This window comes from Nomascus leucogenys, unplaced genomic scaffold (genome assembly GCF_006542625.1).
Source record: "Nomascus leucogenys isolate Asia unplaced genomic scaffold, Asia_NLE_v1 001229F_46990_qpd_obj, whole genome shotgun sequence".
NCBI lineage: Eukaryota > Metazoa > Chordata > Mammalia > Primates > Hylobatidae > Nomascus > Nomascus leucogenys.
The window spans coordinates 1-21396 of record NW_022096857.1 but is presented as its reverse complement, the minus strand read 5'-3'; the positions used below and the strand labels follow the sequence as shown (position 1 = coordinate 21396).

The 21396-nt window shown below is 48.9% G+C and overlaps 1 protein-coding gene across 1 annotated transcript; it reads right to left on the bottom strand.

The window, feature by feature from the left end:
- Positions 1 to 1077: 1077 nt before the first annotated feature.
- LOC115834071 (multidrug resistance-associated protein 1-like) lies at positions 1078 to 20808 on the bottom strand (the record flags this gene model as incomplete). Its single annotated transcript, XM_030808852.1, has 3 exons — positions 1078 to 1142; positions 8444 to 8590; positions 20606 to 20808. Coding segments are annotated over 3 exons (377 nt in total), but the record flags the coding sequence as incomplete, so codon positions are not given.
- Positions 20809 to 21396: the final 588 nt, after the last annotated feature.

The following is a 21396-nucleotide window of genomic DNA, read 5'->3' as shown; positions in this document are numbered from 1 at the left end:
TGAAGGGCAGGCCTGAGGTCACACAGCTGGGGAGATGAGCGGCCGGCGATTGAACCCAGACATCACCAACGCGAGCCTGCCAGCTTAACTCCATGCTTCACCTCACAACCCTCATATCTCTTGCGTCACGTATGTCCTCAGTTTCAGCCCCGAGAGCCAGGACTTTAATTACCATCATTCCCATTTTTGCCATAAGGACCCTGAAACTCATCAGGTCCAAGGTCCTGTTCCAGGAAGGCGCTAGACCCTGCCCTGAGGTCAGCTGAGTTGAAGCCTGGTGCTCCCGTCCCCTGGGCATAAAGCACTGAGACTCTCTCTCAATTCAGCGCTGCAGGGACTAAGGTGGTTTTCCACGTTGCTTCTTTAGGGGGCTCCATCCAGCTCCCACCCTCATGCCCTGATGAGCCGCCTTCCCCGCGTGGCTGGTGGCAACCTCAAAGAGGCCAATGTGGCCCTTCAAGGCGCCAGACACCCCGAGCGGGAGGAACCCTGGGGCTGCCCCTACCGTTCTCCTCTGGGTCCTGCTCCTGCTCTGTGCTGGCATAGGTACGCAGGAACTCAGCGAAGGCGCCGTCTCGGGCCAGCAGCTCCTGGTAGGAGCCCATCTCAGAGATCTTGCCGCCACTCATGACGATGATGACATCCACCTGTGGCAAGTAGCTCATGCTGTGCATGACCAAGATCCGCGTCTGTGGGCAAAGGGGACACCCGGCCACATCAGTGCACATGTGTGAGACTGCCTAGCTTGGCAGAGGAATGAGCCGACGAACACCTGGTGGGCAGAACTCAGGTCTGAAGGTGGGACATGCACCTGCAATAACAGCATTCAGGAGCAGCTGAACCTGTGCATACGGTCCTTTAACATGCATGTGCAAAGGGCCTGCCACGCCTCAGGTGCTGAGCTAAAAGCTGGGGAAGGGGAAGGAAACAAAGACCCCTGCCCCAGATTCCAGGGCCACAGGAGAAACGAACACTAGTAGAATAGTGCTTGGGAATTCGAATCCACGTCTGACAAAAGCCCTGTGGCTCTCTCCACGCCATCACGTGTGTCCACGTCCCAGCTTACCCATTCAGCATGGGAGGGTCGCCCCTGGCCCAGGTGAATGTGGCATTCCTCACGGTGATGCTGTTCGTGCCCCCGCCTACAAAGCAGAGACAACATGTCAGGCACAGGCTGAGCTGTGGGACTCCACATGAACAGAACGCTCTCTTTCTCTGCTTGAGTGGTTCAACCCCAGACGCTTAACACAAATGGCGCTAGGCATTATTATCTGGTGACATCAGCCACAGGTTCTGAAAGAAGAAACTCAACCTGTAGTTTTGGAGGCAGCCCCAGACCCAGAAAGCAGAAGGAAACTGCAAGAAGCTTTGTCCTTGTAAGATGGGGTTGCGCCATCTGGATGATCATCTCGGGAGATGACTGCACAGGCGGGGGCCCCACGAGAATTACTCAGTGTTCTCGACGCCCTGGCCCTTCTCAGGCAGGTTCGGGGCAGGTCCAGCTGGGAGGGCTGAGCAGTGGCCAAGGTCAGTGGGAAACAGATGGCGTCCACATGCAAACCTCTCTCCACTGGGGTGGCCTGCATCAGACCGCTGGGCCCTCCTTGAGGTTCAAAGGGAGGTCGTTCACCCTTCTCCCCATGTCCTCTATCTGTCTTCCTCCCCCAGCCACACCACCCTACACACATCACATCACAGCAGGTGGATCTTTCTAAAACACCCATCATGATAAACTCAAAAAAAGAGGATACGGAACAGGAAGTGTGGTATGAGGGCAAGGGGGAGGGGAGAGTGTTGGAGACAAAGCCCACGTTAACTGGCTCTGTGTTTCTGTCTTCTTCTGAGACAGGATCTGGCTTCTGCACCCAGGCTGGAGTGCAGTGGTGCGATCTCGGCTCACTGCAACCTCCACCTCCCAGGTGCAGGCGATTCTCCCACTTCAGCCTCCTGAGCAATTGGGACTACAGGATGTGCACCACCACACCCAGCTAATTTTTTTGTATTTTTTGTAGAGATGGGGTCTTGACATGTTGCTCAGGCTGGTCTCGAACTCTTGGCCTCAAGTGATCTGCTTGCCTCGGCCTTCCAAAGTGCCGGGATTACAGGCATGAGACACCGCGTCCGGCCAGCTCCACACTTCTAAGGCTCCTAGCACCTCTGTCTTCTTTTACTCTTCTTCCTGTTATTTTCCTTTTACTTCACATCTCTCACTTAAAACAAAAGCAGGCCAGTCGCAGGGGCTCATGCCTGTAATCCCAACACTTTGGGAGACCGAGGCGGGCAGATCACCTGATGTCAGGAGTTCGAGACCAGCCTGGCCAACATGGTGAAACCCCATCTCTACTAAAAATACAGAAATTGGCCAGGTGTGGTGGTGCATGCCTGTAGTCCCAGCTACTCAGGAGTCTGAGACAGGAGAATCGCTTGAAACCAAGGCAGAGGCTGCAGAGAGCCAAGATCGTGCCACTGCACTCCAGCTTGAGCAACAGAGTGAGACTCTGTCTCCAAAAAAAAAAAAAAAAAAAAAGAAAAGAAAAAGAAAAAAGATAAAACAGAAAAGCAACTCTCTGAATTACAAGCCACCTTAAGACCATCTGGAGATAACACAGTAGCATTTTTTTAAGTTGTCAAATGAAGAAATAACTTCATACATCAAAAAAACAAAAAACCTACAGAGAGAGGAAGGTGCTGGTTAACCTAGATTAACTTTCTCCCTCAGCTCTTCTAAAAGAGTGGATGTGGAATGAGGAAACTGGGAGTTGCTATTTAAGAGACTTAAGAAAAGCCACTGGAGAGAGAGAGGTTGCAGAGAACGGTTAGCTTGGGAGCGGGGAGCAGCCAAGGGGACCCCCACTGGCTAGAGCGTGCTAAACATTCCAGAAAGTCCAACCACCTAGGAGACCACTATTAGGGCAGGAAGGAGGGGCTGCGGTGTGGGCGGCACCCAGGGGCCTAGGGGTTTCCTGATGCTTCCATTGAGCTGTGAACAACTTCAGTAGCAAGAAACCACCCCCCGCCCACCGCCGGCCACCTCAAATTTCAGCCTGTGTTTAGCAGAGAAATTTGACCCCAGAGCAGATGGAATCATTCCCTTATGATGTGAGGGGATGTGGGACACTGGGACAGCAGAAACCAGATGACCACAGCCCAGGGGTGTTGGGAGGCAGCATCCACTTGGGCCACGGTTCTCAACTGGAGGCAACTGTGCCCCTCAAGGCACATCTGGCGATGTCTGGAGCCACTTTTGGTAGTCAAAATTGGGGTGGGTACTACTGTATCTAATGGGTAGAGTCCAGAGTTGCTGCTCAACATCCCACAGTCCCCAAGCACAAAGAACAATGTGTCTCCAGATATCAGTAGCACCCAGGATAAGAAACCCCACACCAGGGGGCTGAGCTGAAGATGCTGAGACCATCTCGCTCAGACCAGAGACGTGACAACTCCCGTGATCTGTTTAGCATCTTCTATACACCAGGTGCTGTGTCAAACATTTTAGGTGCCACTAAAGATACCTGAGCGCCTGCAAGGTGCCAGACACAGCTCTTGCGGTATAACCGACATTTACACACATTCAGTCTTCTGACCACACTCATTGGACTCTGGAGCCAGACTGTATGGGTTTGAATCCTGGGGCTACCACTTCGTAGCTGGGTAGCCACAGGCAAGTTACTTAACTTCTCTGTGCTTTTTTTTTTTTTTTTTTTTGAGACAGGGTCTCACTCTGATGCCCAGGCTGGAGTACAGTGGCACGATCATAGCTCACTATAGCCTTGAACTCCTGGGCTCAGCCAGTAACTCCTGCCTCAGCCTCTCAAGTAACTAGGACTACAGGTGCACCACCATGCCTGGTGAATTTTTTAATTTTTGTAGAGACAAGGTCTCACTACATTACCCAAGGTGGTCTCAAACTCCTGGCCTCAAGCAATCCTCCAGCCTTGGCCTCCCAAAGTACTAGGATTATAGGTACGAGCCACTGTACCCAGCCTGTGCCTCACTTTTTCATCTGTAAAATACGGCTGACAATCATGCAATCAACTTCAGAGGGCTGTGGTGGGGTGTCTATGAGGCAGTGCACACAGAGCACTTCCCACAATGCTTGGCACATAGTAGGTGCTCAGTAAATCTCAGTGAGGCAACACCCTATGGCCAGGAAGAGCATGGACTCTACCGACGGGCTGCGGGTGTGAATGCTGGTTTTTCTTTTGATCAGCTGTGCAATCTCAGGCAAGTTTCAGAGACCACTTTCTTCATCTGGAAAATGGGGGTTTCCACCACTCTCCTCCAGGGGTGCCACGGTGGGTAATGGACAAGTTGGGACATTGACATCCTTGGAACAGAATGTGCATGACAGGGGCTTTATAAGTGAACGTGTCACTGCACTGACTGCCATTAATATTTATTATTATTATTATTTTTTTTTTTTTGAGATAGAGTCTCTCTCTGTTGCCCTGGCTGGAGTGCAGTGGCGTGATCTTGGCTCACTGCAACCTCCGCCTCCTGGATTCAAGTGATTCTCCTGCCTCGGCCTCCCGAGTAGTTGGGATTACAGGTGCCCAACACCATGTCCAGCTAATTTTTGTATTTTCAGTAGAGACGGGGTTTCCCCATGTTGGCCAGGCTGGTCTCGAACTCCTGACCTCAAGTGATCCACCTGCCTCAGCTCCCCAAAGTGCTGGGATTACAGGTGTGAGCCACTGTGCCCGGCCTAATATTTATTATTAAATGCCTAGAGAGATGGTTACAAACAACATCCCTGGCTCAGGGGGATGGGCTGGGAAACGATAAATTAACAAGCTACAAAACAAACAAATCTGCCAATAAAAATGCATGGCCGGGTGCAGTGGCTCACATCTGTCATCTCAGCACTTTGGGAGGCTGAGGCAGAGGGATCCTTGAGCCCACGAGTTCAAGATCAACTTGAGGGACAAAGCAAAACCTTGTCTCTCCAAATAAAAAAGTTTAATATTGGGGAAAAAAAAGGCCAGGAGAAGAGGCTCATGCCTATAAGCCCAGCACTTTCGGAGGCTGAGGCAGGTGGATTGCTTGAGCTGAGGAGTTCGAGACTGGCCTGGACAACATGGCGAAACCCTGTCTCTACAAAACATACCAAAAAATTATCCAAGTATGGTGCTGTGTGTGCCTGTAGTTCCAGCTACTTGGGAGGCTAAGGTCAGAGGATCACCTGAGCCCGCGAAATCAAGGCTGCAGTTACAGCTGTGACTGCGCCACTGCACTCCAGCCTGGGTGATGGAATGAGACCCTGTCTCAAAACAAACAAACAAACAAACAAAAATCCAAGTAACACTCGGCCAAAGAAAGGTACTTTTGTTTCCCTTATCTAGATAAAACTGAGGTTCAGACCTAAGTCTACACAGCTTGTGGGTGGTGGAGGCTGGCCAGCCTCCAGAGTCCTCATTTAGCCCAGAATAGAATCAAGGTCAAAGCCTTGGAAAGTGACTCTCAGGGGGAAGCCTCAAGCAGCTGCTGTCCCTCAGCAAGAAAACAAAAATGCAAGTGCAAGTTCCCCCTCCTGGGAAGTCTAAGACAGGACAGAAGCCCAGGAGGCCAGGCTTCCCTTCCCTTCTACCAGCTCTGCAGAACCCATGTCCCCCGGGGTCTTGCAGACAAGCGGCTGGGCAGAGTCAAACCTGAGGGCAGCCAAAGCAAAGAAATGCAAGTAGGGAGGGCCCAGTAGGAGATGGGAAGGCGGCCACTTCCAGAAACCAGGACCGAACACACACACACTGTCTTTGACAGGCCGTCGCTCGATGCTGTCAGGTTCCAGCTCCTCATGGGAGAGAAAGATCCTCAGGCGTTTGAGGGAGACACTCGCCTATGCAGAGAGCAATGGCAGGGGAGAGTTATTTTTAAAAAGCATTTTTGCAAAACCAACCACGGTTAACTTTCAAGGGTTTCCCTGGGTGTGGAGGTGCACATGCCCTCCCTTATTTCTGAAGGTCCCACATTTCTTAGAACCAGTGTATACTTTAGAATTAAACAAAACAAAACAAAAAACAAAAAAGAAACAGGTTTTGGTTCTGCTTTGTTTTAAAAGCCCACGAAAGGTATTTCAGAAAAAATGGGCAAATGACTGGGCGTGGTAGCTCAAACCTGTAATCCCAGCACTTTGGAAGGCTGAGGCAGGCAGATCACTTGAGGTCAGGAGTTTGAGACCAGCCTGGCCAACATGGTGAAACCCCGCCTCCGCTAAAAATATATATATATAAAACCAGCCTGGCATGGTGGCACGCACCTGCAATCCCAGCTACTTGGGAGGCTGAGGCAGAAAAATCACTCGAACCTGGGAAGACGGAGGTTGCAGTGAGCCAAGATCATGCCACTGCACTCCAGCCTGGGTGACAGAGTGAGGCTCCATCTCAAAAAATAAATAAATACAAATAAAAATAAAAGAAGAAAAGGGCAGAGGCCTAGTGGAATAGGGACTCTGGAAACATAATAGCAAATACAACAGAGCCAATTCAAACAGCCCAATGGGACAGGTATTTCTGAGATACTCCAGAAAACTTGGATATGGGCTATTATTGTAAAAACTTACTGTTAGTTTGCCTAGACATGATGACGGTGTTATACTATGTAGGAAGAAATGCACGCTGAAGTATTTGTGGGTAGAATGTAAGGGGTCTGAGATTTGCTTTAAAATTATTTGGCAAAAAAAGGAAAGAATGAAGGGATAGATAGCAGAGTTTAGCATTAAAAACAAATGAAGGGAAAGAGGGACAAGGGAGGGATACTGAAAAAGGATGAGATAAATCAACTGTGGCAAAATGTTTTGGGTTTGTTTTTGAGACAGAATCTCGCTCTGTCACCCAGGCTGGAGTGCAGTGGCACAATCTAGGCTCACTGCAAGCTCCGCCTCCTGGGTTCACACCATTCTCCTGCCTCAGCCTCCTGAGTAGCTGCGATTACAGGCGCCTGCCACCACACCCGGCTAATTTTTTTGTATTTTTAGCAGAGACGGGGTTTCACAGTGTTAGCCAGGATGGTCTCGATCTCCTGACCTCGTGATCCGCCCACCTCGGCCTCCCAAAGTGCCGGGATTACAGGCCTGAGCCACTGCGCCCAGCCTTGGTTTCTTTATTTGAGACAGAGTCTAGCTCTGTTGCCCAGGCTGGAGTAGAGTGGTGCAAACATAACTCACTGCAGCCTCAAACTCCTAGGCTCAAGTGATCCTTCTGCCTCAGCCTCCCATGTAGCCACTGCAGGTGTGCACCCCACACCCATTTTGTTGTTTTTTGTAGAGTAGGGATCTCATTATGTTGCCTAGGCTGATTTTTGAACTCCTGGGCTGAAGCAATCCTATCACCTCGGCCTCCCACAGTGCTGGGATTACAGGCATGAGCCACTGCGCCCAGCCAAAAAATGCTGATGTTGAAACTGAGTGATGTGTACATAGGGTTCATGTCGTATTACTTCCTTTTTTGGAGACTGCGTCTCACTCAGTCACCCAGGCTGGAGTGCAGTGGCACGATCTTGGCTCACTGCAACCTCCACCTCCCGGGTTCAAGCGATTCTTGTGCCTCAGCCTCCAGATTAGCTGGGATTACAGGCACCCACCACCACATCTGGCTAATTTTTGTATTTTTAGTAGAGACAGGGTTTCCCCATGCTGGCCAGGCTGGTCTCAAACTCCGGACCTCAGGTGATCCACCTGCCTTGGCCTCCCAAAGTGCTGGGATTACAGGCATCTGCCACCATGCCTGGCCATAAGGTTGGGGTTTTTCTTTTTTTTTTTTATTTTGAGACGGAGTTTTTGTTGTGTCACCCAGACTGGAGTGCAATGGCACAATCTTGGCTCACTGCAACCTCTTCCTCCTGGGCTCAAGCAATTCTCCTGCCTCAGCCATCCGAGTAGATGGGATTACAGGGACCCGCCACCACACGTGGCTAATTTTTGTATTTTTAGTAGAGATGAGGTTGCACCATGTTGGCCAGGCTGGTCTCGAACTCTTGACCTCAGGTGATCTACCCACCTCAGCCTCCCAAAGTGGTGGGATTACAGGCGTGAGCCACCGCACCCGGCTGTAAGGTTGGGGTTTCTCAAAGCGTGGGTGGTCAAGACCTATCAGTGGGTTGTAAGATCAATCAAGTCAGACAAGAGCTACATTTTTGAAAAAAAGAATAGGAATGGCGGAGGAATGGCAGAAGAGAACAGAGTGTTTCGGAAAGATTCTTCCAGAGCATGGGAAAGCCTTGCTGCATTAAACTTGATTCATATAATCAAGTGCAAATTCTCTGTCAAGAAGTCAAATGCATTTTCTTTCTTTCGGGCATGACCAGACAAAAGCATGGCAGCCTTGGTCCGGGCCTCATGGAGCCCGATCGGGAGTGTGATCTAGAGGCTGCGCTCAGGGGCACTTCCATGCTTTTGTGGCCTAGAACCCCAAGGCCCCCTCTCGGAAGTCGCCCCAGCTTCCCCCTGTACCTGCACGATGCTGCTGATGACCATGGGGAGAATGTTCAGGGGAAACCGGAGGATGTTGAACAAGGCCAAAGACACGAAGGCTGTCTGGGCATCCAGGATGTTGTTCTTGTCAATGGTCACGTAGACGGCAAATGTGCACAGGGCCACCTGCAAGCAGAACGCCCGGTGCTGACTGCTGTGCCCTGAGTGAGAGTCATCATCCTAGGAGCAGTGACAGGCCCTGGGGATGCGCTCGGGCCCTCCCCAGGTGGCCACAACTGACCGGCTGCTGGAGCTCGTGGAAACACCTAGGGCAGTATCTGGCACATAGCAGGTGTTCACTAAACACTCCAGGAATGAACTGGATAAATCAACGACCAGGAGGAGCCCAAAGAGCTGGCCTCTCCCATCAACTTTCTCAGCGATGTCCTAGAGGGGCATTCTTAGTATTCCTCAAAAGCACCAAGCACAATCCCCAAGCCAGGCCTTTGCCCCTGCCATTTCCTCTGCCTGAAACCATCTTCCATCTAGGTGGTCACCTGGCTCCTCCCTCTCACCATTCAAGGGAGCTGCCTCTCCCACTCTACCCAAAGAGCCCTGCCATCTGGCCATCGTCCCATGTATTTTCAGCGTCTCAGTACTGCCATTTCATTGTTACTTCCTGGAAGGTCATATAGCTTAAAAATAAAAACCATATACTTTGCCATATCCGCTGTGGGGCCCTGGTTATTTCACCTCTCCAGGCGAGCCCCTATTTTCTCATCTATAAAATGGAAGTCATGATAGGCTTTTAAGGGCTGTTGGCGCTTATGTAGCGTGCTTATTTGCACAGGGCCCAAGCACAGTAAAACTCAACAGATGGCAGCTGCTTTTATTTCTTGTTACAAGATTTGGTCCAAATTCCTTAGATCATTCTTCCAAGGAATCTATTAATGTGGTCCCATAAGCAAGAGCCCAGTCCCATGGGCAGCCAGAGTTGGTTCGTTTTCTGGCTCTGACATTAACAAGACAGATGACGCTGAGCCATGGCACAGAAATTTTCCAGGCTCCAATGTCAAGAGGGAGGCAAGGTGCTCAAAACGACAGGGACACATGATCCCTGGGTGCAGCGGTGCAATCATGGCTCACCAAAGCCTCGACCTCCTGGGCCCAAGCATTCCTCCCACCTCACCCTCCCGAGTAGCTAGGACTACAGGCGCATACCGCCATGCCTGGCTAATTTTTTTATTTTTGTAGAGACAGGGTCTCCCTATGCTTCCCAGGCTGTTCTCGAACACCTGGGCTCAGGCCATCTGCCTGTCTCGGCCACCTAAAGTGCTGGGATTACAGGCATCAGCCACTGCACCCATCCTGGCTCCCATCTTCTAAGTGGTAATGAAACACTGGCATCTTACCTAAAGACAATTTTTTTTTTTGAGTCACAGTCTCATTCTTTTGCATAAGACGGAGTGCAGTGGTGCGATCGCAGCTCACTGCAACCTCTGCCTCCCAGGGTCAAACGATTCTCATGCCTCAGCTTCCAAGTAGCTGGGATTATAGGCGCCCACCACCATGCCCAGCTAATTTTTTTGTATTTTTCTTAGTAGAGATGGGGTTTCGCCATGTTGGTCAGGCTGGTCTTGAGCTCCTGGCCTCAAGTGATCCGTCTGCCTCGGCCTCCCAAAATACTGGGATTACAGGTGTGAGCCACCATGCCCAGCCCAGAGATATTCTTTACTCAAAAGGGTCTACATGTATCTACATGATAGACTATTCAACCATAAAAAGGAGTGAAATTCTTATACATGCTAAAACATGGATAAACCTTGAAAACATCACACTAAGAAACCAGTCAGATGGCCAGGCGGGGTGGCTCACACCTGAAATCCCAGCACTTTGGGAGGCTGAGGTGGTCGGATCACCTGAGGTCGGGAGTTCCAGACCAGCCTGACCAACATGGAGAAACTCCGTCTCTACTAAAAATATACAATTAGCCAGGAGTGGTGGTGCATGCCTGTAATCCCAGCTACTCAGTAGGCTGAGGCAGGAGAATCACTTGAACCTAGGAGACAAACGTTGTAGTGAGGCAAGGTCGTGCCATTGCACTCCAGGTGGGCAACAAGAGAGAAAAAACTTCGTCTCAAAAAAAAAAAAAAGAAAGAAACAGTCAGAAAAGGCCACCTGTTGTTTGATTCCATTTATATGCAATGTCCAGAGTAGATAAATAGAGACAGACAGAAAGCAGATTAGTGGTTGCCTGGGATGGAATGGAAGGTTTGGGGAGCAACTGATAACAGGTACAGGGCTTCCTTTTGGGGTATTGAAAATGTCCTGGAATTAGTGGTGACTGTCGTATCATTTATACAAAAAACCCACTAGGTGAGCATCACACCACCTACACAAAAGCCCACTGGGTCACCTTCACAACACCTACACAAAAACCCACTGGGTGACCTTCACACCACCTACACAGAAACCCACTGAGTGACCTTCACACCACCTACACAAAAACCCACTGAGTGACCTTCACACCACCTACACAAAAACCCACTGGGTGAGCATCACACCACCTACATAAAAAAACCACTGAATTGCACACTTTTAAATGGTGAATTATACCTCCATTAAAAAAATAAATTTCGATAGGCATGGTAGCCCATGCCTGTAATCCAAATGCTTTGCGAGGCCAAGGAAGGAGGATCACTTGATGCCAGAAGTTTGAGCTGAGCTTGGGCAAAAAAGCAAGGCTGTGTCTCTACAAAATTTTTTAAAAAACAAGCCAGGCGGCTGGGCTCAATGGCTCACCCTGTAATCCCAGCACGCTGGGAGGCCAAGGCAGGTGGATCACCTGAGGTCAGGAGTTCAAGAACAGCCTGTCCGACAGGGCAAAACCCTGTCTCTACTAAAAATACAAAAATTAGCCAGGTGTGGTGGCATGTGCCTGTAGTCCCAGCTACTTGGGAGGCTGAGGTAGGAGAATCACTTGAACCCGGGAGGCAGAGGTTGCAATGGGCCAAGATCGCGCCATTGCACTCCAGCCTGGGCGACAGAGCAAGACTCCCTCTCAAAATAATAATAATAATAATAAGAAGTCAGGCATAGTGGCATGCACCTGTAGTCCTAGCTACTAGGGAGGCTGAGGCAGGAGAATCATTTGAGCCCAAGAGGTCGAGGCTGCAGTGAGCTATGACTGTGCCCCCGCACCAGCCTGGGTAACAGAGTGAGGCCCCTGTCTCTAAATAAGTAATTTTTTAAAAAGTACCTCTCCAAAGTCAACCTATTTTTTAGTGTAGAAGTCAAAGTGCTAACTCAGATCCCAGGGCCCAGCTGATTTGTAAAGTCCCTTCCTTGTACCTCATTTGGCCTCATCTGTCACTCTCCCCTCACTCCCACTGTTTCAGCCTCCATGGTTATCCCACCTATGAATGGGCAAAGTAGTGCCCCAGGGCCTTTGCATGTGCTTTAGCTATTCCCTGGTTGGCCTCTTTACCTCCATCAAGTCTTTCCTCAAGTGTCACCTTCTCAGTGAGCTTGGACCACCCTACTTAAAACTGCAAGCCACCCCTATTACAAAGACCTGACTCTTTTCTTTCTATAGCACTTAGGATGGCTTTCTCTAGCACTAGGAGTTATTTATTGTGCCTATTGTTCCTTGTCTGTCTCTCTCTGTGAAAATGAATGTTCCATGACTGGAGATTATTACTTGTAGTATTCACTGCTGTATTGTCAGAGCCTAGGACAGAGCTCAGATCATGGCGCTCAGTGAATGTCTGCTGGGTAGATGATGGATGGGTAGGAGTGGATAAATGGGTGGGGAAGGGGTAGGTGAATTTGCCTGAGGGCAGAAGAGCACATCAGAGGTGTCTCTTCAGCAGTGAAGCAAACCAGGCCTCAGGCATCTCACCACCAAAACGTACCAGCCCTCTTGGTGAGCCAAGTACCAATCGATGCCAGCTGCTGGCAGCACAGGGCACACACAGAGAGGGGACAGGACATCACGCAGCCCCTTTCAGGTCCACGGTCCTGTCTTCTCCAGAAGTAGGAAGTCATCTAGCCATCCACCCCTCAGTTATTAACTGAGCACCCATTATGCGCTGGGGACTGAGGAGGGCTTGGCAACCCTGAGACGCACAGTCTAGTGGAAGTACAGGCTTTAACAGGCTCCCTACAGGCAGTGTTTGGAAATCCGAAGAGGCTGGTAGGATGGGCACAATGACTGGGGCTCCAGGCAGGAGGAGACTGGAGTTCGCCTTGTAATAGGCGAGGGTCAAGGGTGCGAAAGTCCTTCATACACAGTGAGGAGCACCTGTCCCCTAGGTGCCTTTTCTGAGAAACGTGGAAAACCAATGAATGGAACCCCTACACTCCAGCCCACCCCCTAAAAATCCTGATGCCCTGTGTGCAGTTATCTGCTCCTACTGCCTGCCTGGCATCTACTGCTGTTTATTGCAACACGCAATTTTCTCTGGGGGAACTGAACTTCTCCCAATCTCAACCTATGAGCTTCAGCCACAGATGAACCTCCTCCCTCACCCCCTACCTTGGCCCCAAGCCCTGAAAGACATGACCCAGCCCTGGCTGACCCAAGCATCCTATCTCCCTGGGCTCAGTGACTGGCTCAGGAAGAAGCATGTGATCGACCACAACCAATGAGACTCAATCCCATAGCTTTGCAGGAACTATTAGGGGAAAAGAGTAAGACTCTCTGTTCACAGAGGTTGCTGAGGTGACAGGATGATCAGGAAACTGTCAGCTAATAAAGAAACCACCATCAAGAAAACAGAGCTGAGAGTCAGAGACGTTGTTATTCCCAACACTGTCTTGGGAACTCCTAGATCCAGCTATGCCTGGAACCCCATCATGCTTGAAAGTCTTTTTCTAGACTTTTCAGTTTTATGACTCAAAAATCCCCCTCTTCTCTTACTCTAGTTGATTTAAGCTACGTTTCTTCATTTGCAAGACAGTTCCTAACTAATATGATTTATTTCAACCATTCATTCATTCATGTATTTGTTCATTTACCTACATACATTTACGGAGCATGAACCATTTACCAAGTTCCCTATGCTTTGCGGGTACAAGCACAAAATGACAAGGTCTGACTGGGCGTGGTGGCTCACGCCTGCAATCCCAGCACTTTGGGAGGCCGAGGTGGGCGGATCACTTGGGGTCAGGAGTTTGAGACCCACCTGGCCAACTTGGTGAAACCCCATCTCTACTAAAAAGACAAAAATCTTAGCTGGGTGTGGTGGCACACACCTGTAATCCCAGCTCCTCAGGAGGCTGAGGCAGGAGAATCAGCTGAACCCACGAGGTGGAGGTTGCAGTGAGCTGAGATTGTGCCACTGCACTCCAGCCTGGGCGACAGAATGAGACTCCGTTTCAAAAATACAGAAATGTATAAATATATAAATAAATAAAATGACATGGTCGTGGCCGTGTCTCCATGGACCCTAGGATATGATCAGCAGAGAACTACAGGACAGATCATTACCACAGAGAATGATGAATTATTGTAACAAAGGGAGATTCCGGGTAAACAGAAGGCAAGAAGCTCACAAATCATCCAAGACAGAAAATGTTAAATATTGACGGTTGCCTGGCAATGCTATTTCAGGAAAGTGCATTAGGTGGACGTGGTAAATGCCAGGCTTGGCATTCCAGAAAAACAGTGCCATCAGTCCCTGGATGGCATCCCTGGCCTTCCCTGGCCTCTGTGTTCCATCACACCTACCGCTGGGTAAACACCTCATCGTCTTTGAAGCACAGGAATGCACCAGTGGAAAAAACACTCAGACACCTTCCAGGGGAACTGAAGGCCACATATTTTATCCTAATGTAGTCAGAGGCTTCGATGCCTCGGCCAGGACAAGGTCTCCCTAACTGACACCCAGGCCCATCTGTTTCTTGCCAAACAGCTCAACAAACTCTGTCTCTGGAAACTCCGGGAAACTAAATGGCAAGGAAGGTCAAGAAAAGGGTAAGTAAAGCTGGTAGCCGGGTTCAGTATCTCACATCTGTAATCCCAGCTACTCCAGAGGCTGAGGCAGGAGGATCACTTTAGCTCAGGAGCTGGAGGTTGCAGTGAGCTGTGGTCAAGCCACTGTACTCCAACCTGGGCATCAAAACAAGACCCTGTCTCTAAAACAAAAAAAAAAAAAAAAGAAAGAAAGAAAAAAGAGAAGAAAAGCCAGTCCTGCTCTTAAGCATCTTCTGCTGTGGTTTCCTAATAGGGAACAGGGCAGGAAGTCATAAGCAAAGTTTAGTGACAACCTGGAAACTGTGGGTTTTGCCAATGAATCCAATGTGCAGAGCAAAAAGCTGTGAGAACACACTGCCCATCCCCTCCTAAGCGGGACACAAGGCGCAGACCAAACCTCATCACCAGCGCCCTCTGGCTTGGATCTTTTCCTCTAAGAGAAGACCTTTCAAAATGCCATCAAGGCCAGGCGCAGTGGCTCATACCTACAATCCCAGCACTTTGGGAGACAGAGGCAGGCGGATTGCTCGAGCTCAGGAGTTTGAAAACATCCTGGGCAACAAAGTGAGACCCTGTCTCTACAAAAATTACAGAAATTAGCTGGGCATGGTGGTGCATGCTTGTAGTCCCTGCTGCTTGGGAGGCTGAGGTTGGAGAATCACTTGAGCCTGGGAGGCAGAGGTTGCAGTGAGCCAAGATCATGTCGCTGCACTCCAGCTTGGGCAGCAGTGTGAGACCCTGTCTCAAAAAAAAAAAAAAAAAAGAAAAAAAGAAAAAAAAGCCATTTTGTATGTATTTATGTATGACTCTTACTATCACTTGTATAAAAGTAAAGTAAACAGAATCAAGTAACCGTAACTACTTGTATGACATGTATCCACCGTTACAGTGATACAGACGCAGACTCTGGAAAAACACACAAGAAACATGGAGAGAGGGAAGCAAGGTGACTGGTGTTGGGAGGACAGGCTTGGGCCTTTCACTATGGACTGTGGTTCTCAACTGGGAGAATTCTGTCCCCCAAGGGGACGCTTCACAATGCCTGGAGCCATTTTCCATTGTCACCACTGGGAAGAACAGGAAGAAGTACGACTTAGCATCTGGCAGGGAGAGGCCACAGATGCTGGGAAATATCCTACAATGTGCAGGCCAGGCCCTACAACACAGGGACAAAGGATGACCTGTTGGCGAATGTCAGCAGGCTGAGGTGGCCACGTGTGGAGAAGTCCGGCTGTATGAATACCATCTGGTGCAGCTTTAATTATGTTTCACCATATGCAAATACATTACTTCCTACTTTTTAAAGTAAGACCCACCAGGCATGGTGGCTCACACGTGTAATCCCAGCACTTTGGGAGGCCGAGGTGGGTGGACCACTAGAGGCCAGGAGGTTGAGACCAGCCTGGCCAACATGGTTAACCCCATCTCTACTAAAAATACAAAAAATTGGCTTGGCATGGTGGCGTGTGCCTGTAATCCCAGCTACTCGGACGCTGAGGCAGGAGAATTGCTTGAATCCTGGTGAAACCCCGTCTCTACTAAAAATACAAAACTTAGCTGGGCATGGTAGCGGGCGCCTGTAATCCCAGCTACTCGGGAGGCTGAGGCAGGAGAATCGCTTGAACCCAAGAGGTGGAGATTGCAGTGAGCTGAGATCGTGCCACTTCACTCCAGCCTGGCGAGAGAGCATGACTCCTTCTCAAAAAAAAAGGAGAGTCTAGGCGCGGTGGCTCATGCCTGTAATCCGAGCACATTCGGAGGCCAAGGCAGGTGGATCACTTGAGGTCAGGAGTTCGAGACCAGCCTGGCGAACATGACAAAAACCCATCTCTACTAAAAATATTAAAATTAACAAAGCATGGTGGTGCGTGTTTGTAATCCCAGCTAATCGGGCGGCTGAGGCAGGAGAATTGCTTAAACTGGGAGGTGGAGGTTGCAGTGAGCTGAGATGGCACCACTGCACTTCAGCCTGGGTGACAGAGCGAGACTTGGTTCCAAAAAACAAAAAAAGAGAGCGTTCATCAGTGCACCCCGGTAAAGTCAAGGTATTGGAGTGTAAGAAGAATGCAATGTACAAGGCAGAATGCAAGGGCATTGGAGCTAGAAGTGATCTTAGGGAACACGGAGTTACAGAAGGGCAACGAGATGCCATTTCTTGCTCAACTCTAGGCCACTGGCACCAGTCACCTGGAGGGCTGCTTGAACATAACTCAGTGGCAAAGAACCCCATGAGTGACTGTGGGTGTCTGCTGTGGGCATGAGGAGGGAGGACAGAGCCCAGTATTTGACATGCTTGGAATCTAACCCCTTCATTTTCCATGTGACAAAATCTAGAGCCAGCGAGGTGAGATGACCAGCTTTGGGGTCACACTGTGGCCTGGTAGTAGCATGTGGCACGTGTCCTGACTCTCAGAACATTCCAGTCCTCTAAGCCAGGGGCTGGCCAAGGATGGCTGAGGTCCACATTTGGCCCACACCTGTTTACACACGGCCCATGAGCTCAGCATTGATTTCATTTTTTTTATTTTTTTTGAGACAGAGTCTTGTTCTGTTGCCCAGGCTTAGAGTACAGTGGCGTGACCTCAGCTCACTGCGATCTCTGCCTCCCGGGTTCAAACGATTCCCGTACCTCAGCCTCCCAAAAAGCTGGATGACCAGCATCCTCCACCATGCCTGGCTAATTTCTTTTGGTGGGGGAGTTGGGGGGCAGGGGGTGGCGGCGGGAAAGGGTCTCACTCTGTTGCCCAGCCAGGAGTGTGTGGCATGATCTTGGCTCACTGCAACTTCTGCCTCCTGGGTTGAAGTGATCCTCCTGCCTCAGCCTCCTGAGTAGCTATGACCACAGGTGCGCACCACCACTTCCAGCTAATTTTTGTACTTCTAGTAGACAGGGTTTCACCATGTTGGCCAGGCTGGTCTCAATCTCCTAGCTTCAAGCAACCCGCCCGTCTCTGCCTCCCAAAGTGCTGAGATTACAGGCATGAGCCCCTGCGCCCAGCCAGATTTCATATTTGTTAAAAGTCAAAAAAAAAATCAAAAGAATATTACACGACACAAGCAAATTCTATAAAATTCAGATTTTGGTGTCTCTAAATACTTTTTTACAGGAACATAGCCACACCCATCGATTTCCATATTATCTAAGGCTGTTTTTGCACTATGCTGGAAGAGACTGGTATTTGTGACACAGACTATATGGCCCGGAATTCCGAAAGTATTTACAGAAAAAAGTTTCTTTACTCCTACTTTCTGCCAGTCTCTCTCAAAATTTGATGTGCATACACACCACCTAGAGAACTAGTTACAACTCAGATTCAGTTTCGGTGGATCTGGGCTGAGGCCTGAAATTCTGCACTGTTAACAAGCACCAGGTGATGCCATGGCTGCTGGTCCACGGACCATACTTTAGGCAGTGAGGATCCACTCCAGTGTCTCCACATGTTGACCTGAACCAGAAGCAGCAGCACCTAGGGATATGTTAGGAATGCAAATACTCAGGCCCCACCCAGGCCTACTAAAACTGAAAATTTGGGTGGGGCCCAGAAAGCTGAGTTTTATAGTAGCAAGCTGTCAGCCAGCACAGTGGCTCACACCTGTAATCCCAGCACTTTGGGAGGCCAAGGCAGGCGGATCACCTGAGGTCAGGAGTTCGAGACCAGCCTGGCCAACATGGTGAAGCACCATCTCTACTAAAGATATTTTAAAAATTAGCTGAGCATGGTTGTTGCACGCCTGTAATCCCAGCTACTTGGAGGCTGAGGTGGAAGAATCGCTTGAATCCAGGAGGCGGAGACTGCAGTCAGCCAAGATCGTGCCACAGCAATCCAGCCTAGGTGACAGACTGGGACTTCATCTCCATAAATAAATAAATAATAATAAAATATAATAACAAGCTCTCCAGGTGATTCTGATGCAAGCTTGAATTTGAACACCATCTCTCCTGCAGTTCCAGACCCTGAGAGATGTAAGGCAAAACTAAGAAAATTCAGTGTCAGCATGAACACGCTTTCGCAAATGCTGAAACGGCTGGAGCTTCCTTAGACAGTCCACCTGCAACTCAGCTAAGATGAAGCAGGTGGTAGTTTAACCAAAAAGTTCATATTCGTAAACATGTTTAACTGCTTCACAGAAACTTGCCAGAAAAACATATAATTTGCCAACCTGACCAAGAAGGAATAGTTGTAATGAGCACAACATTACAAAAAGAATGACACAGTTAATAAAAAGAAAGAAAAAACAAACATGGGGCATGATCTGAAGTCATCCTTCACCATTAACTGTTTTTAACTGTGCTTAAAAGGGAATTTCCATAGTCCATCTCTATGTGGTCTCCTGATTTGCGGCCAACTTTGCCAAATGGTAAGTTGCACTATTGTCTAAACTTTTCGAAGCCAACTAGGCAGGGATAGACCCATTACCATACCCCAGGACAGGTAACAGAACCTTCAGTGTAGCATGGATCATAATAGCAAAAAAAACAAGGAACAACCTGTTTTTGCAAGGAATGGTAGAAAGGGTAATTCCAGCAGGGCACATCCACACGTCAGGCAAGCATCCATCATGAATGCAAATGAAACAAGCTGGGAGTGGTAGTGGTGTACCTGGAGTCCCAGCTACTTAGGAAGCTAAAGCAGAAGGATTGCTTGGGCCCAGGGGTTCAAGGCTGCAGTGAGCTATGATCGCACCACAGTACTCCAGCCTGGGGGACAGAGCCAGACCCCATTTCAAAACAAAACAAATCCCCCTAAAAAAACTAAAATGAAGTAGATCAGAATGAATGAACCAAGACTATATATTATTAACTACAGAAAAGAGAACACTATGTACAGTATGATTCCATTTAAATCTTTTTAAATACCTATATGCTTGTCCATTTTCCTCTAAAAGCATATGCAAAACTGTCACTTTGGAAGAGAGGAACTGATGGAAGAGAGGACAATATACTTTTCATTTTATATCTTTCTGTATTTTTTTGTTTGTTTGTTTACAATGGATGACAAATATTTGTTCAGCACCTGCTATGCACTGTTCTACATACTGAGGACACAGCAGTCAATAGAAAAGACAAAAATGCCCATCTGGAGCTGACATCCTAGTGGGGAAAAGCAGACAATGAAATAAGTACATTTTATTTTACTTATTTATTTTTTTTACTTTTTTGAGACAGGGTCTTGCTCTGTTGCCCAGACTGGAGTGCCGTGGCTCGATCTCGGCTCACTGCAAACTCTGCCTCCCAGGTTCAAGGGATTCTCATGTCTCAGCCTCCTGAGTAGCTGGGAATATAGGCACGCACCACCATGCCCAGGTAATTTTATTTTATTTTTTTTTATTTTTTTTAAGCAGAGACAGGGTTTCGCCAGGTTGGCCAGGCTGGTCTCGAGCTCCTGGCCTCAAGTGATCTACCCACCTTGGACTCCCAAAGTGCTGGGATTACAGGCATGAGCCACCGCACCCAGCCCAAAATAAGTAAATTTTAGAGTGTGTTTAGACCATGCCATTTGACATGTGGCCCATGAGACACTGACAGTCCATACTTTGTGACCAGTTGGTGACAAAATAAGGAGGCAGCACCATAATGTAGATCAACTATGGCACCAAGCGTGCCATTCGACTCAGCTCACACTTTTTGTCTTGCAAGGCTATCTTAATGCAGGAAGCAGGGGGCACTGGTTTACATTCTGGCACAAGCTGCTTATATCACAGTAAATAGATAACGAATGGTTCCTAAACAGGTTGGCTAGAAGCTGCTAAGTGTGAATAAAATAAAGGAGAATGGAGAAGATGGCAAATGTTTAAACCAAGTGTTCAGGAAAGGCCTTGCGGACACAGTGACTTTTTTTTTTTTTTTTTTTAAGACAAGGTCTTGCTCTGTCACCCAGGTTGGAGACCAGTGGCATGATCTTGGCCCACTCCAACTGTCGCCTCCCAGGTTGAAGCAATTCTCTTGCCTCAGCCTCCCAAGTAGCTGGGACTACAGGCATGTGCCATCACACCCAGCTTATTTTTTTGTATTTTTAGTAGAGACTAGGTTTCACCATGTTGGCCAGGCTGGTCTTGAACTCCTGACCTCAGGTGATCCGCCTGCTTTGGCCTCCCAGAGTGCTGGGATTACAAGCATGAGCCACTGCACCTGGGCGACATAGTGACCTTTTAAAAATATTCAGGTACGCAAACAAAATAAAACATCAAACAATGAGGGCCAGGAAAAATGTGGCTTCACTCACCAGGAAGGGCGTGCAGACCCAGGTGAAGGTGCCCACGGCTGACAGGTAGGCAGACTTCTTCAGCACCTTCAGCTCCTCCTGCTGATGGCCAGCACCTTGTCCTTGAATGCCAGCTCCCAGGCATAAAGCTTTAGCACTTTGATCCCATTGAGAATTTCGTTCATCAGCTTGATCCGATTGTCTTTGCTCTTCATGTGGGCCACCTTGGAAGAGAAGGGCAGTCAACACAGCTGGGGCGACCCTGGCATCAGCCCGTCACTCAGCATCACCAGCTATTTTTTCATAAACTTTATTATATACTTTGACATGTAAATGTTTTTTATATTGATTTTTTTTTTCTTTTCAATAGAGATGGGGTTTCACCATGCTGCCCAGGCTGGTCTCAAACTCCTGTGCGGGGATTACAGGTGTGAGCCACCACACTGGGCCTCAACATCACCGTCTATTAAAAATGGGCCTCCTGAGGGTGGGAGAGCTGACCCTGTAATCCCTATGAGCCCTACTCTTGAGCCCCAAGACCACACCAAAAGACCCCGCTATCAAGGAAAAGAAACCCTTCAAATCATGTTAGGTTAGACATTGGAGAAACACACTCAATTTAGAATCCAGGAATAGAGGCAAGAAAAACCCTTCAGGTGTGCAGAAAAGAAGGGATTCAGTCCCTATTCTGCTGACCCAAACACAGGAGACATGGTGGTGGTGTTTTTCTTCTCTGTTTTCTTATTTTTTCTTTTTTTTTTGTGACAGAGTCTCACTCTGTTGCCCAGGCTGGAGTGCAGTAGCATGATCTC